At 46.8% G+C, this 17,273-nt stretch overlaps 1 protein-coding gene across 2 annotated transcripts in view; it reads left to right on the top strand.

Moving 5' to 3' along the window:
• The window catches only part of RNF123 (ring finger protein 123), a 1,761,234-nt gene that overhangs the window by 560,886 nt on the left and 1,183,075 nt on the right, over nucleotides 1-17,273 (top strand). Inside the window, exon 20 of one of the 2 annotated variants that reach the window (XM_085625036.1) lies at nucleotides 982-1,102. In XM_085625036.1, the coding sequence (XP_085481162.1) occupies nucleotides 982-1,102 (121 nt within the window). Of the gene's footprint in view, nucleotides 1-981; nucleotides 1,166-17,273 lie in introns of both variants that reach the window. The other variant, XM_085625035.1, reaches the window with a different exon arrangement.

Genomic DNA, 17,273 nt, shown 5'->3' with positions numbered 1-17,273 from the left:
TTTTGCCCTTAATGCGATGCAAGGAGACCAATAACCCAACATCGACTGGCCAGCTGCTGCATCTAAGAGGACTTTGTGTTACCCCAAACTCTGTGGCTAAGCTGCCTCACACTACACATGGATGTAGGACACACCACAAAGGCACCCCCGTCTACTGCTCCCCAACTGGAGCATGTTTTTACCTGTATCCTCGGCATCCGGACCACTCCATTGCAGTCTAGGTGGATTATCCTGTAAAGTTTACAATTATACATAAAAACGTTCTGGTGGCCAGGTAACTGAACAAAGTATCCTCTCTGGCCCCCTAGACCTCCATCCTGTCACATTTGGTTTCACAAGCCGGGCTGGAGTTGCCAAACTAACTCTTTCAAACTTTTCAAAAGTTTACAAACTTTTTGTTGACCAATGCTTGTTTGCAGTTGCATTCAAAAGTATTTCTATTTTCAAAAATCTTGTATATCTGTAACCCTCCTGTGAATATTGTTCATCAAGGTCTAACAATTCTTAAAAATATACTCTGTTTATAAATTGGTGTCCAATTTCTTTTGTGTTGTGTGACTTTATTTTGTTGTTTGGTACTGTTAAATGCTTTACACTAAGTTCCTTTGTCATGCCTTGCTGCTCGAAGCCACAGCTACCCTGGTTGAGCAAAGGTGATACAAACGAGCCTGAATGGACCCGAGACCGTTTTTGCGAGAGTATTCCATGATAAGTACTCATAGACATATCATATAATATACCCAAATCCTCAAATAAAGCAACCATTTTTTTTTTAAAGACCTGATTCTTCAGGCGCACTCTTAAAGCAAATTCTGTAACCTCCTCTTTGTGAACTGTGGTATCACCTTGGAAGCAAATACAATTTGTTATGCGCTGCTTTTCTATACGAGAAATAAGCAAACTCTGCATCAGTCCTGTATCTATTTTTGGTTTTTCTTATGCTTTATGCTTCTTCTAACACTGGCTCTACTTTTTCCCTAGAACCCGACAGTCCTCTGCCCTCCCGAATACATGGTGTGCTTCTTGCATCGACTCATCACAGCTTTAAGATCATACTGGGATGAATACAAAATCAAGAACTCCCCCACGCTCAACAGTGATGGTAAAGCATGGTCACTCACAGATAACCGTACCAACTGTCCTTCCCCTTTGATCTGCAGTGAGGGTAAGGTTAAGTCAGTCAAATACTACTCTCCAGGAAGGCCTTGCTGTGCTGTGCAGTGGTGGCAGAGCTTGACCATGCACTAATTGTAAAGCTTTCTTCAAACTATTTATATGTTCTGCAGTGATGGTAAGGCTTGGCCATTCAGTAACATAATCTTTACATTTTACCTCTTGTGCTGTGCAGTGATAGTAAAGCTTCGCCTAGTCACTAACTGTAGAGCTTACTTTAAACCACTGACTCTCTATTTCTAACTGTACACTGGATATAGTGCCCAGTCATTCTCTAACACAACAATTCTGCCTATCCTACCAACCTTATCCTTGTTGTGTTGTTTATTTTAATGGCTTTCTAATTCTAAATAATTTTTTCATTTAATCATGCAACACCCTCCTGTGAAGTTAAACCTGGTTACTTGCAAATGTCCTACATTTCTACATCTCAAGACGTCAACCATTCTGAGTCTAGTATTGATACTGAGGATAGATCCATAGATAAGCTGTGAAATTATCCACCCACCCCATTACATTCTTCAAATTCTAAGGCCATTTGATAGCTGGAGAGGTGTGTTTAACAACTTATTTCTGATGGATACATCCACCCGTGGATTCCTCACCCTTTGAATATCCCAATGCACCAGCATTCGACTGAAACCTTTCTTTCCAGCTCTCCCACGTCTACGAGGACGTTATATTGCCACGGCTCTGCACACGAACTGATGTGATGTCATGGGTGAAGTCCTCGTTGGCGTGCTAACTTCAGTTCCCTTTTTTCCATGAATGGAATGTTACTGTTATTTTCTAGGCTCTCCAGATAGTGTAAGAAGTATTACGCCATTGTTTTTCCAAGAAGTAGCAAGGAAAGAGGTCTCCTTCGAGGAAGTCTGGATTCAAGCTTTGCAGGGAATGTGAAGGTCAGATGTCGATCACTGATCCTCCTGACGACTGTCTTTGGTGCTTGAGCTCGGACCACGACATTGACGCCTGTTCTTCATGCCAGAAAATTAATCCCAAGGTGTTGAAGGAGACCGAGGTGAAGCTCTTCATGGTCAAGGCAAGGAAGAAGAAAAGAGGATTTCTGAAGTCTCGTTCTCGATTGGAGCCACCGTCTCCCCACTCTTTTAAGTCCTCAAAAAGGAAGCACAATACTAAGCGGCATCACGGTTCCTGGCATCGTTCTTCAAGGGATGACTCTACAAGGTCGGTGTCCCCGGTTCAAAGACTCATGAAAACAGAGGTGGGGTTTCTCCAACTCCATCTCCAGGGGTCACTCCGGCATCACCACCGAGCCCTAGGGCCTTGACTCCACCTGTACGCCCTGATCTGTAGTCAGTACCAGATCCAGTTCTCCTACTAGTTCCGCCTATGCCTCCCAGACAGGAGCAGGAGTATTCGACATTTCTGACTACAGGGTCAGTTTCATTGAGTTTCTTGAATGCTATGCATAGCATTTTCAGTAGGGCGATAACTCCATCAGGTACGCCTGCAGGCCCCATGGGTCCGCTTTCTTGATATTCATTGGGAGGTTTTCCGGCACAGTATCCGTCTGCTGTTCCCACCGATGGCTCAGGTTTCCCAGTCCTCTCCAGCACCGAGAAAGGCAATGCCATCACCAGTGGAAGAAGTTTGACAATAGTCTTCGGTGCTGGGTGAGCCTTCTTCGGCATTGACTGGATCCAGACCGGCATCGCATCAATCCACTCCTGTTCCTCTGACGTCTTCTACGCAGGAGCCAAGATCCCTGGGCCCATTCCTACCTTCACTGATGCCGGGCTTGAAACCTAGATCTCAAAAAGAAGTGTATAGGCTTCTTGAGAAGGAGCATTACTTTTTGGGAGATAATCCGGATTTAGAAGAAGGGAAAATACTGTCTGTGGGTCTGGAGTTTAAAGGTTTTGAGGTGGTGAGTGCTCTGGATACTTCCTCAGTGTAGGAAACTGGGTTTTTGTTGTAGTAGTCCCCCCATGTTTTGCCTGGTGTTTGGTGCAACTTTGACTGAAGTGCACTAGGTTCCTGCTAAACAGGTTCCCAGTGCCAGTGTTCTTTCCCCAAAACAAGGCAACTGGTTATTTGATCACCAAGTGACCATGCCTTTAGCACCTCTTTAGTCCCTAGTGTTACCCCTGGTACCTAGGGCATTGGTACTAATTAAGGGCCCTAAGAGCTACATCATATATTGTGCCACTCTAAGGGACCCAGCACCAAACTCACATACTGCCACTGCAGGCTGTGTGACAAGGTGCTTTAAAAAGAAACACATATCAAACACCTATGTACCATGTCCCCCTAACACTGCATGTAATATTTGTAAGTCACCCCTACAGCAGGCCGTACAGCCCTAAGTCAGCATGCATTATATTACATGTGTGGACATAACTGCATGAGCCTCTGTGCTGACCAGTTCAATCTGATAGACACATCTAGCCACAGATTCCTTAACTTAGAATATCCCCAGGTGTCAAACTGTATCCGAAAAACGTTTTCCTCAGTAGTACCTCTGCGCGGCGGGGTACGGCGCCGCCCGGCTCTGTCCAGACATTGTCCACAGAAGTGACGTCAATGGAGCCATACAAGTCTTCCCCCCCCGGCACGCTGACGTCAGTTTTCTTCTTTTCCACGTCCCAACGTGGATCCAGGAGAAGCGGTTCCTCTGGCCTGTTGTGTTTTTCAGGCCTTCTCGAAGCCTTTTCGCATCTGGAACATTGTGCCGATGCCTGCGGGCTTCAAGTCATATGAGACCTGTGCACGGCTGATGCCGGCGATGGATCCACACGAGATCTGTATGTGGTGCTTGGGCGAGCAACACGACTCAACGGAGTGCGAAGCCTGCTGTAGCCGAAGTCCCTGTGGGAACGACGGATGAAGTTGATCTCTACCCGGTTGTCCCAGTCCGAATCCTCGCGGCGCTGGCCTCCGTCTCCAGCGGAGGGGTCCAATTGACGCAGTTCTTCATCCCACGCTGAGGTTCCTGTTCAGGACAGGTCCCGGAGTTGTTCCCGCGGACGTCGCTCGCCTGCCTCTGGTAAGAATTGGAAGAAGTTACGGAGGTTGTCGACTTCGCAGAAGCACAACGTCGTGGCCCGCTGCTCCTGGTCTTCACTGGACACGGGCCCTCAGGAGTTGTCCCCCACCTACCCACCATTTCCTGGTGATGGGGCGACTTGGACCCAGATGGAGGCCTAATCCAGGGCCCTGCAGGCCATTTTGGGGTCACCCCTTCTCCCTGGCACGTCTTCGGGCCCCACAGTGGGGGTAGGGACTCAGGTCGGGGATTTGCCGGCAGGTCCGCCCTCGGCACCGACTGAGTGCCTTGAGTCCGGTTCTGGAGTCGTTGTGACATCTAGAGACAGGCCGGAGGGGCATCCCACTCTGACGTCTGGCCCTCCTGCAGTGTGTTCGCACAGCCCTGTGGGGCTCCCTGCGTCGTCGCTGGATGTGGCTGCAGCGAGGAGCTCGACTCAGAGTCAACGTCGTTCCTCCCAGCAGATTCCTACCTCGGTGGAGGTCGTCCTCTTCAGGGGTCGTCAACGTCGATCCAACGCCGTTTCGACGTTGGTCAACGCCAGTTCCGTCCCCGGCTATTCCTCTGTTGGTAGAGGACGTGACCCCAAAGGGTTCTCTACCCCCAGGATTGTTTCACTGCTCCACAGAGCAGGTGCCAATGGGGCACTGGCTGGCTCATCATTCTTGCTGTCATCGCCTCGGATGGCCACGGAGGCTAGTGCAGTATTTGCGAGGGCAGTTCGTAGGGCTGCGGATATCTTGTAGCTGCAACTGCCCTGTCTCCCTGCCTTCGTTTCCTTTGTTGGATCTTCTCCACCAGGGCACAGTGGATATGGAGCCCTTGTTGCCTTTTGGCGGATCATTACATGATGTCCTTCTGGGAACTTGGTCCAGGCCCTCATCAGGGTACCCTGGGGTCATTCTAATGCACATCGCCGTCGCCCGGCTCCAGATGACCCTGCCTGTTTGTCCTTCCATCCTAGGGCTCAAAGACTTGTGGTCCAGGCAGCACTCCCTTCCTCTCCTCCTCCGTTGCTTCCTCCCGCTTGGGAGTCTAGGTGGTTGGAGTTGTGTGGCCGCAATGTCTTTGCGTCCACCAGCTCGGGTCTTCGGTCCCTGAACCGTCCTGCGTGTGTGCTCGGGCTACTTTTACCCTTTGGGACTTAATCGAGCAACTCCTTCCCTCTTTGCCGGAGGGCCCTCATGCTGACCTGGACCGGCTTATTCAAGGAGGCTGCGACCTGGCACAGTTTTCCATCCGGTCAGCCATGGACACCACTGATTCCGTGGGTCGAGCTATGGCCAGGTCAGTTGCTCTGTGTCCATGTGTGGCTACGCGATGGCAGTTTCCCGGACTATGTTCGGGAGCGACTCAGGAATCTGCCCTTTGATGGGGTCAACCTGTTTGACGGGCATGCCGACTCGGCGGTCCAGCGCCTCAATTCTGGGTTCCCATGACTCCCACGGTTTTTAGTCCTCATGGCGGACTTTTGATTTCGTATGCAGTATTGTCACTGCTTTTCTGGGTTCTGTTTCTGGGTCAAGACGTTATTTCTCAGACGGGTTGTATGGCTGATCAGCTATGTTTTTCCCTTTCCTTTGGCAGCTGTTTATACATTTCATTTTTTACCTCTGCCTATGAGCTTGTCTCGAGGCGTTCCTTGCTTTTTATAGGGATGTGACGTACCCTATGTGGGGTATTCGTTAGCTATTATGTAGCTACTCTTCCTTGCCCAGGAAGTTTCGGAGGCTCCCGTGGAGTCTTCCTCATATATTTTCTGTCCCTCTGGGGACTTTTCCTATGGTTTATACTGTAGGCTTCTCACTTCGTTCTGTCTTCCTGCTGTGGTAGGATGCCTCCTCTTAGGAGACCCACGGACTGGCGTGGCCCTCTCCTGGAGCTTCTGTGTTGCAGCCTATGGTTGTCCCGTATCGCTCTTCTGCATCTGTGGATGCAGCCTTCTCCGGTGTATTGTTGGGGTTCAACCATATCCGGTTCGCCCCAGGGGGGTTTCACGCCATCCTGTCTTGCCTTAGCTACTCTTTCAGCCTTTGTTACGCCCCTAGCAACGTTGGCTGTCTTCGGCATGAGTGCACGCCCATGTGGGCACCTTGTTCCATTCCGAAACAGTTTCTTTCTGTGTTATAAGCGGGCATCACATGTGGATCCACACTGGGTGTGTGCACTGTCATGGGTGGCCTGTAGTTTTATTCCTTGCGCCACTGTGTTGTCTGCATTCTCTTCCTGTGGTATTGTCTCCTCCCTCTCCCTCTCCATTCCTCTCTCCCTCCCGGGAGATAGCTTTCTGTGTGTCCGGCTTGCCGGTGACCATTGGTCATTGAACCTGTGGGTACGGTTGGCTGGTTGACTACCACTACCTGGTGATGTGCCCGTTTTTCTCTGCTGACGCGCACATGCTGTTGCTGTTAAGTCTCATTGAGCTTGTGCATTTGTGTGGTGTGGTTCTCACGGTACACAGTCTGCTTATGTGTATTCTTATAAACCACATCTATGTATCTCCTGGTTGTCGTAGTTTGTATGTCTCGGCATGATGACATCTGCCCCTGACATGTCATTTTTCGGCATCCGCTGTTGTGCACGTTCACTTTGTATGTTCTGACTCTGTTATACTATTTAGTCCCTTCTCTGGGACTTTGTTTCTTCTCTTGCGGATCCTTGGATCCTATACTCAGTTTCACTTCCTTTTGCAGAAGTTTGTGGAGTTCTGCCATTTTTCACTGACCATTCTGGTTCTGTTGTTTCATTTCGTCCCTGTCTGGACAAAAGTGGGCTCGTACCGTCCTCTGACGGATTGTGGTACCTTGCTTCCCTTGCTCATGCTTCCACCCTGAGCTCATGCGTCTGGTGTCAGACACGCTGGCATTGCTGAGCCTCATGGATGTGGTGTCAGTCGCGATGGCATTGCTGTCCCCACCTTTTTCTAGTCAATGTTATTGACGGATTACTTCCCTTGAGAACTTGGTGACTTTCAGTCGCAGACCCTCCGCCAATGGGGTATAGCTTTGGTATCTATTCTGAGTTGAGGAATCTGTAGCTAGATGTCTCTATCACATGAACGAGTTACTTACCTGATTTGTGTAGACTATGTGCATTATGCCGCTGGTCCTATCATACCAAAGCATGACACGGTGTATCATACTGGGATTCGCATCATCATTGCCTGGCTGTTAAATCCTTTGACTGCGGAGCGAGTGCTCCTCCTGTCCCATGATTCGACTCCTTTGGTTAATCTATTGCTTCATGATTTGGTCACTGTTCAGCGTATCCTAGTGCTTGTCTATAACCTGTAAAACTTGCAAAATAATAAACAGATTTATCAAAAAAATGAACGAGTTACTTACCTTCGGTAAGGATGTATCTGGTAGAGACACAGTCTAGCCGCAGATTCCTTAACGCCTGCCCACCCTCCCCGTTCTGCAAGGACCTTTTCAGGTTGGGTTCTACCCACTTGCCTCCTTACAGGTGGCCTTGGTCTTCCTGACAGTTGCTCTAGTTGACCTCCCTCGGGGGCAGGATGAGTCATTCTGTTTTTGCACGTTGACTCTCCACCCATTCTTGTTCTTGGGTGGTTAGGTTATGTGCTTTTCCATGCTCCTCCACCCTGGTTCTTCCGGCGTGGGGATTGTCATGGGATTGTCATGTTATTCTACCCTCCCGCCTCCCTCGTCTGTTTCTCCTCATTACTTTGGTGTCTCCTTGTCTGTGCTGCAGTAGATTGGGTTGGGGATCTGACTATGCTACAGCCCATAGGTCATTATGGAGGGTGGGGTGTACATTCTTTGTTGTTGACACTTGTGGTCCTTGCCGTAAGTCATGCTGTCCAAGTCTTGTTGTCCTTTACAGTTACATCCTGTGGCTCCAAACTGTCCTTCGTTTGTCATGTCTTTCACTTCGTCAACATGGTGATGTTTCTCATCCTTCTATGATTTCTTGTTGTTTCCAGGATTTTTGATCTTTTTTAGCACACTGTTCCCATACTCTCACAGTTTTTGTAGTGGCTCTGCGCTGGGGCGTGGAAAGGTTTCACAGTAGAAAACTGACGTCAGCGCGCCGGGGGGGGGACTTATATGGCTCCATTGATGTCACTTCCATGGACGACGTCAGGACAGACCGTCCCCTGGCGCACAGAGGTACTGCTGGGGAAAAAAAAATCCGGATTCAGTCTGACAGCTGGGGATATTGTAAGTTAAGGAATCTTCGGCTAGACTGTGTCTCTACCAGATGCATCGTTACCGAAGGTAAGTAACTCGTTCATTACTGCCAGTACAAGTGACCTGAGAAGCCATTTTGAATACAAGTGCTGGACACTGGCCAAAAACGAGTTCCCCAGCTACATGATGGATTCACTGAAACAAGAGATGTTTGGTATCAAATATCTCGTATTATTAAACCCACACTGATTCCAGTGATGGATTTATTAATACATGCACCCAGAAGGCACATTAGAGGTACCCCCTGAAAACCTACCAAATACTGGTGTGCTGACTGACTGGCTGGTCCTAGCCAGCCTGCGACCACAGATGAGTTTATGACCCCCAGGGGTAAGAGCCTTTTTTCCTGACCTCCTGAGAGGAAAGCCTTCTCAGGCAGTGAGTGTTTATACCCCCTCCCACAGGATGACCATAGCATGTCCAAGTAGGAAGCTTCAAAGAGCCCGCCGCTTTGGTATGGAAATCTGACTTCCCACACTGGAGAGGATCGACTTATCCCCTCCCATCGTGAGACTTGAGCCCCCTTGTTGGTTCTGCCTGGCTGCTTTCCCTGTCTAAACCAGCAGCCTCTTTCTGACGAACCAGTCCCCATTGACTAACATTAGGCACCCAATGCCATAACACAACTCTGCACCCGGATGCCCCATAGCCTCCTGAGGTGACCTGTTGGTGTGGCCTTGAACCTTGCCCCATACATACCTTAAGTCCAGGAGATTGGTTTTGTACGTCCCTGTGAAGTACTTGTATGCGGTGTATGTTTTTCCGCCATAGGATAACATTGCAGCCTCTGAAAATTGCACTAAGTGTCGACTTTTGAAATATAAAAGTATTTCTACCTCAAAGCATGCTTAACTGCTTTTGATGATCTTGTTGTCAAAACCTATGTAGAGATGAGAATAATTTTTATAAATTGTTGTGGATCTCCGTATTGAGTTGTGTGCATCATTTATTGACACTGTTTGTATTCCCGATGTCGAACACTCCTCTCTGATAAACCTAAGGCTGCTCGACCACACTACTCCTTAGAAGAGCACCTTGGGATTGCTAGAGCAAGCACCTGTCCACTCATAAGGGAATACCTGGCTCAAAGAGCCAGCTTCCTACACTCAGGATGGGAGATGTTGTCCTCAAAAGGCATTCCCACGCCTGAAGTCACATATCATTTGGTGATCAGGAAGGGCGCAGAGATGCTAGAATTACCACTGCCATCTAATGATCTTAAATCTAATTTGCTGACAGAGGTAAAACATTCTTCAACTTCTTCATCGGAACCTTTGTTGCCTTTCTAATGAGGCTCTCACGGAGATATTCTTGAGATTTAAAAAAAAAACTAAGTCATCTGCAGCAATTTCTAGACCGATTTCAAGGAGTTACAAACCTGCTCCACGTGACCCGTTATTCTTGTCCACCCATCTTACACCTTAAAGTTTAGTGGTAAAAGCATCCTGTTCCTCAAAGTTAACTCCTGGGTCTTTTTCGACGACTCCAGCAGATACTCAAAGACAATGGAGCAGTGTGCAAAGAAGGTGTTTTCTTCTGGTAGCATGACCCCGAACTCAACCAATGCAACCTATTTGGATGATGCTTCCATGCGTTGATGGAATCAGCCAAGACAGTGGTCCAACAATTACCTGACTAAGTTCAAGAGCACTTTTCAGAATTGCTGAACGACAGTCAGCTGCCCTCCAAGTCATTCAGTTGACCTAGATACGGCTGATTCACTGGCGAGGGCAATAGGGTTTTCAATTGCCACGAGGAGACACGCATGGCTAAGGGGGAGGGGTCTGGTTTCTTGCTGGACGTGCATCCTACCTTGATGGATTCGCCATTTGATGATTCAAGACAGTTTGGCACCAAGGCAGATTCTGCCTTGGAAAGATTCAAGGATAGTAAAGCGACGGTGATATCTCCTGGGTATTCAGACACAGCCTAAAGATTACAGGTAGTTGCGTAGGCTCCTGGGGGTTTGGAAGAAATGTTTCCTTTCATGGGAGTAGCCTGCAACAGCAGCAGCAGTAGCCCTCCAATCCTCTCTGTAGGAGCTATAGAGGGCAGGGCCGGGGTAGACCACGTGGAGCCACCGATCAGCCAACTTCCTCCTTTTCCTCTTTCTCTCCTCCCAATGTCACAGGAAAGCAGCCCTAGTTTCGCCATCTTGGAGCATTTTTGCCCAGTGGGAGGATGGGTGGCCTATTTTTTTACTGCAATGGAGATCTGTAACAACAGATCTTTGGGTTTTAGATATTGTGAAAAATAGGTACGCTTACCCTTCCAGGAGCTTCCCCCCACCCTTTCCTCCCCAACAAGGTGTTTGTTCAGAAGAACATCTTCTGCTCCTCCAACAGGAGGTTCAAATGCTACTTCAAAGGGATGCAGTAAAATTGGTTCCAGAGGTGGAACGGGGTCAGGGATGCTATACCCGGTACTGCCTGATTCCCAAAAGGATGGTCGTTTGCAGTCGATCCTCGACCTCAGGATTTTAAACTGGTTTCTCAAGCAGGAAAAGTCCAAGATGCTGACCCTTGCACAGGTGTTGCTAGCACTGGAGAAGGAAGACTGGATGGTCTAGATCGATTTGGAGGTTGCTTATTTTCACATTCCTATTCTGCAGTTGCACAGGAAGTATCTCTGTTTCACGTAGGGGTCTCAACATTATCAGTTTTCTACCTTTTGGTCTTACTTCTGCTCCTCGAGGCTTCACAAAGGTGATGGCAGTGGTTGCAGTGCATCTCACAAGATGTTGTGAATACCATTATTCCCTTACCTGGACGATTAGCTGATCAAAGCCAAAACTCCACAGTTGGTGTTGACAATGCAGTTGTTCAACCTGGGCTTTTCCATCAACATGCCCATATATTTCACATAGAGTCCTCTCAGCGATCCCTGTTCATTGGGCAGTACTGGACATTATGGGGAATCGAACCTACTCTCCCCCTCCTTGGATTCTGGACATTCAGGCTACGATTCCGATGTTACGCAATGGAGCTATGTTTCCAGTCCTGAAGGTCTTACACCTGCTAGGTCTGATGGCCTCATTCATTCTGCTGGTCACCCATGCATACTGGCACATTAGGGCCCTCAAGTGGTGCCTCTGCAGGCAGTGGTTTCAACACACTAGAGATCTCAAGGAGTCGGTCAAGATCTCCAGAGACACTGCAAAGGTCTTTGGTCTCCAGAAGAATAAGTGTTGTATATCAATCTGTTGGAATTGTGGGTGATACGTCTGGCTCCTATGGCCTTCCTCCATTCCGTTTGCGGTCAGTCCACTGACGTCTTAAATGACCATATTACCACGATGTGGTACATAAACAGGGAGGAGTAGGATCGTATCCTCTCTGCAGGGAAGCTATTTGACTCTGGTCCTGGGCTTAGGACCACCATATTTTCATCATGGCAAATCACTTGGACTGAGTTCTGAACGTGCGTGCAGACAGTCTGTCAACATTATTCAGCCGATCATGAGTGGCGTCTCCATCTGACAGTGGTACAAAACATTTTTCTTTCTATGGAGACCCCTCAGATATATCTTTTTGCCACTCATGAGACACGCACTGCCCGTCATTCTGCAGCCTCCAGTATCTGTTGCAGGGAGCACTGGGGTACTCTTTTCAATTGGATTGGGGCTCCCAGCTCTGTTATGTGTTACCCCCCCCCCCCCCATACCCTTGATTCCTTGGGTTCTGAGGAAGATTCACCAAGACCGGGCCCAAGTCCTGCTAATAACCCTGGACTGGCAGTGAAGGGTGTGGTACACAGACCTTCACTTCTCTCTGTGTCCTTTGCTCCATCTCCCTTACAGGACATACCTCCTCTCGCAGTCACAGGGGCAGGTTCTACACCCCGATCTCCAGACCCTGCACCTTCATGCCTGGAGATTGAACTGGGCAACCTACGTTTATTTTTTCTTCCCCCCTGATATGGTGTATGTTATTTTAATAACAAGAAGACACTCCACCTAGTCAGTTTATGCCGGCAGATGGGCGAAGATTGTTAAGTGGTGTGCAGAAAATGCTATTGATCCCTTAAAAGACCATTTGTCTGGTGTTTTGTGTTTTGCGGTTTCCCTGGCGCAGCAAGGCTGTGCAGTTGTAGCAGTTAAGGGATATTTGCCTTCCCTTTTTGCATTACTTTGGTTACCTGATCAAACTCCTCTGTTTAAGTTCCCAATAGTGTTAAGATTTTATTAAGGGACTTACTAACCATTATCCTCCCACTCTGTTTATTATGCCTCAGTGGGGTCTTAATTTAGGACTAACTTACCTTATGGGTACTCCATTTCAACCCTCGCATAGTTGTCCTTTGAGACTTACTTTCAAACAATTTTTCTGGTTGCCATAACGTTGTCTAGCCATGTTGGTGAATTGCAGGCATTAAGTGTGAAATCTCCCTTCACAACTTTTTGTGCAGATAAGTTGTTATTGAGAACCAGGGCTACTTTCCTGCCAAAGGTGGTTACTCCATTCAATTTAGAGCAGTCTATCAACCATCCTACTTTCAATTCTCTTCCACATCCATCTAAAGAGGATGAAAGGCTTCATCGTTGGGACCCTAAAAGGGCTGTGAGCTTTTATATGGAGAGAACTCCTGATTTCTGGCTGGATGAACAAACGTTTGTTGGCTATGTGGGCAAGATGAAAGGAAAAGCAGTGCATAAGAGAACATTGTCCAGGTTGATCATCCTGTGCATAAAGATCTGCTACACCATGACTAACAAAGAACCACCTGAAAGTATTAGAGCTCATGCAACTAGAGCGAAGTCTTCTACTTACACTTTAGCTAGAGGTGTCCCTGTGGTTGACATTTGTAAAGTGGCATCTTTGGCCTCCTGCTTTTGGGAAGCACTATTGCTTAGACTCCGAAGTGAGGAGGGACGGTCACTTTTCCATTATGTTTTGCAGGAGTTTTTGGTATCAGAAGACAGGCATCCACCTCAGAATGCGGGACTGCTTGGGGATTCTTTTCAAAAGGTGAGAAATCCACAGGTAGATATATCCATCAGAAGAACAAGTTACTTACCTTCGGGAACGCTTTTCCTGGTGTATACAGTATCTACCTGTGGATTCCTCACTGACCCATCCGCATCCCCGTTGCTTGCCTGCCTACGCCAAAAACAAGGTTATTTGTATATTGAGTATTTTATTTATCTTTACGATATAGGTCTTTGGTTTGAGAACTGCCATATGCTTTTGTATGGGTTCTGTTGGTTTCACCTGTGCGCCTCGAAGGCACTCCGAGGGCTTCTTATGGCCCCGATGAAGTTACGCGGGGGTCATGTGCTGAGCCATGGCATTATAACGTCCTTGTCGACATGGTAGGACTGAAAAGAAAAGTTTCTGTGGAATGCTGACGTTTCGGAATTATTCAAAAGGTGAAGAATTCACGGGTAAATACTGTATCCACCAGAAAAAACGTTACCAAAGGTAAGTAACTTGTTCGTTCTGTATGCTGTGCAGTAGTAATTGGGTGCTGTTTATTGAGGGATGCAGGAAGTGGAGTGCCATCTAGCAGTGGTTAGCATTCTGGTTTTGCATGGGAGGGTTTATAAGCCTACTCGCTGCTGGGATCTGAATAGGGTCTTCATAGAAAAGATAAGGTCAATCAAAAAAGCTATCACCTATGATTTGGATTGAGACGGAGGAGGAGGAGCAATACTGCATAAAGTTAGCCACCTTTTTCTCTTTAACTCAAGATTCCTTACTACTCCTGCTGACCCACATAAAGTCAGGCTCCCCCAAGATCCTTGTCCCCCTAGAGTCATGCATGTTAGTCTCTGGCATAGCAAGACCACTCAATGGTTTATTAATTTCCTTCTTTGAATACGGAAATAGTTCTGGATGACTTATAAAAAGTCATATTGCTACTACTGTTTTTTAAAAAAAGATAGTGACGATCCACAGGTATTAAAGAACCTTCTCCCTTCTTAATTACCATACTGCGCCAAACGCCTAGAATATCACGTTATCCAGGAACTGCATCTCTATAATTCTAAGTTCCTTGACACTCAGCAAGCAGGTTTTCATCCAAAAGGCAATAATGAAACTGTGATGACCTTGGGAAGGACTTCGGTGTGGGCCATAACTCAACATTATTCTTGCTGGATTTGTCCACAGCCTTTGACATGGTGGCCCCTAACATCATGCTCCATTGTGCAAGGAGTGTTGGCATTTCTGAGATGACACATGAAATGGATAACTTTAGGCAGTCCATTTGGCCTAATTTAGGGCAGCGCAAGTTTAAAGTTGATTGTGAGATCCCACAAGGCTCGGCTCTCTCGCCTCAGCTTTTCAACATTTACATTCAACCCCTGATAAATGAACTGACTGATAAAGTTTTGGATTTTTCATTATACTGATGACTCTCAGATATTAATGTCTTGATGGCCATGCTGCGTCCCAGTTCCCATTTCAAGATATGCCCTTTATCGGTGGCTTGATGAGGACCCAATATTTTGAGTTAAATGTGGAGAAAAACTAAGTAGTAGTTTTAAATGGAAATTTCACATTTTGGTCCAATCTTTAGTAGCCTGGTGAAATTGTACTGTTATGGGTTCCCAAGTCAGCAGCAAAGAGCTTAGCAAAAGTAGTTGACCAGCAGCTTTCTCAAAGACCTCAAATGAATGCTAAGGTCTCCAAAATGTGTTTTTATTTTGCACTCCTTGAAGAAACTACACCCTTTTTTTCTGTTGATGGGATGAGGACTGTTACGGCTTCTGTCATTGGTGGGAAATTGGATTACACAAATAGTATTCCCCTGGCCTCCCAAATTGCGGTATTGAAAAATGACAGCTTCTTCAGAATGCAGCAGCCAGGCTAGTATTCAAGGCCCCTTGCAGATCACACACCTGGACTCTTCTGAAACAGCTACACTGGATACCAGTGAAGCGGCGTATTCAGTTTAGAATGTTCTGCTCAGACTTTAAGGCTTTGCATGGGTTTGGCCCTGGATTCTTGACCAGTCAAGTGGTGACATATGCTACAAGAAGGAACTACGCTTTTCTACAGCTAATGTCCTGATGGTACCAAGATTCGCAGGTTCTCGGTGTTACCCCTGACCCCATGGAATTCCCTCCCACTGCACATTCGATCCCTTGCTCAATTAAAAGATGTCAGAACTGATTTAAAAACCTGGCTTTTTAAGAAGGCATCAGAGTTGCACCCCTAAGGTCAGCCCCACACTCTAGTATATTTGTTCCTTTCTCAAGTTTAGTGCCATGATACCCTCAGGTGAACGAGCACTTTATAAATATTGGATATCATAACTTTGATCTCAAAGTATTAAGACTTCTACAAAGTGGGAGCAACAAGAGGGTGGCGAAGTTGTAAAATCCCAGAGCTCTGTCTCATTCTAAACACCATACAACATCTCGACACTGCAATAACATGAATTTTAGCCACAGAACCTGGGTGAACACTCTTCCTACTGCCTAGGCAGAAACTTAGATCCAAAAACTGGTTAGAAAGGAGTGGTGCAGTCCCTTGAGTGGAAGAAGCAAGGTGGCACCCTCATGCTAATAGAGAGGTTGCTCAGATGCTGAGTGATGATGTAAGGCCTTACTGTCACGCATCTCCTCGTTCATCTCGCCTTACCCCAAAAGATTGTGGATCAGAACTGGAGCCTGACTGACAGCTCAGCAGCGTTCGACACCAGGGAGGCCTTAGTTGATCTCAGGATCACAGCCTGTAGCAGCCTAGCAAGGAGTGGGCTCTCCTACAGCCAGCAACACTTTATAATGTGATGGCTGCTAGGTGAAATACCAAAGAGGCTGGCTTTCTTCACTGATGCAATGAGGATGGGCTTCATGAACAAGGCTCTTGGGCGGCTCACTAACATCTCTCATGATAGTTGAACTGCGGTGCTCCTGGTGATACCTTACACTAAATGCAGTTTTCGTTGCCTCTGCATGGAGAAATGGACATGGGTTGATTGGCCTGTGAAGTATAAGAATGAAACGAGCATTGTGATGAATAATAAGTTTAATTTTTTGTAAGTTTTAGCTTGGTGAGCAAAAATCAAATGCAGCCGACAACGTTCATCAACCATATCGCAACCCTTGAATATATTTAAGCAAAGCATGTTTTTGTGCAGTTGCGATCTGGAGGGGGTACAAGAATGTGGCCAACATTATTTTTGGTAAAAGGAATTAGGATTCTGCGTGAGGTAAATGTCCAAGATAGAATAAATGTCTACCACCACGGGGAGGATAGATGAGCAGCGCAAGTCAAAAATACAATCATATGGAGCCATAAATACAAATCTCGAATGTCCTGGGAGTTCGATGGCCAACATAGAGTAAATATGTTAGGTTAACGCAAAAAAACAGAAAAAGCAAATCTGTGCTTAAAAATTTCCTTGCCATCGCTGTATTTGTGTAGAACTGGTGATTTTCCGATTTTAAGGTGTTCTTGTGTAAAGTAACTAGTGGAAAAGTGAAACATTTTAAAAGCTTTGGGTGGTCAGTATATAAAACTGCACCAATGTTAAAAATAATGTGAAAAGCAGGGTTGCGCTGAAGGAATTTGACACAAATAAAAAGTAGAAAAACATGTTTTTATACGGTTGTTATTTGGGGAGTGGAGAGGATGTCTGCAATGGTAGTTTAGCAGTGGAAAACAGCAACATGTGGGAGGGAGACCGGCAAAATACAGTAAATGTGTTCCGCTATGGGGAGATGAGTGTATGTGCGGAGGACAGGAGTTTTGTTATATGCAGAGCAATAATTAACAAGCAAGAGCTCCACATGCATACACTTGAAGAACATGCACACAAGCACAGAAACATTGTAATAAGAACAGCGCTGGTTTTACAGGTTTTAATCCAATCTAAAGACTGCCAATATTGGCAGGAGGTGGAAAAACGAGTTTGATCTATGTGCAACA

Source organism: Triturus cristatus, chromosome 9, assembly GCF_964204655.1.
Source record: "Triturus cristatus chromosome 9, aTriCri1.1, whole genome shotgun sequence".
Lineage (NCBI taxonomy): Eukaryota > Metazoa > Chordata > Amphibia > Caudata > Salamandridae > Triturus > Triturus cristatus.
Note: the sequence above shows the minus strand (reverse complement) of the source record. Positions and strands in the feature narration are given on the sequence as shown.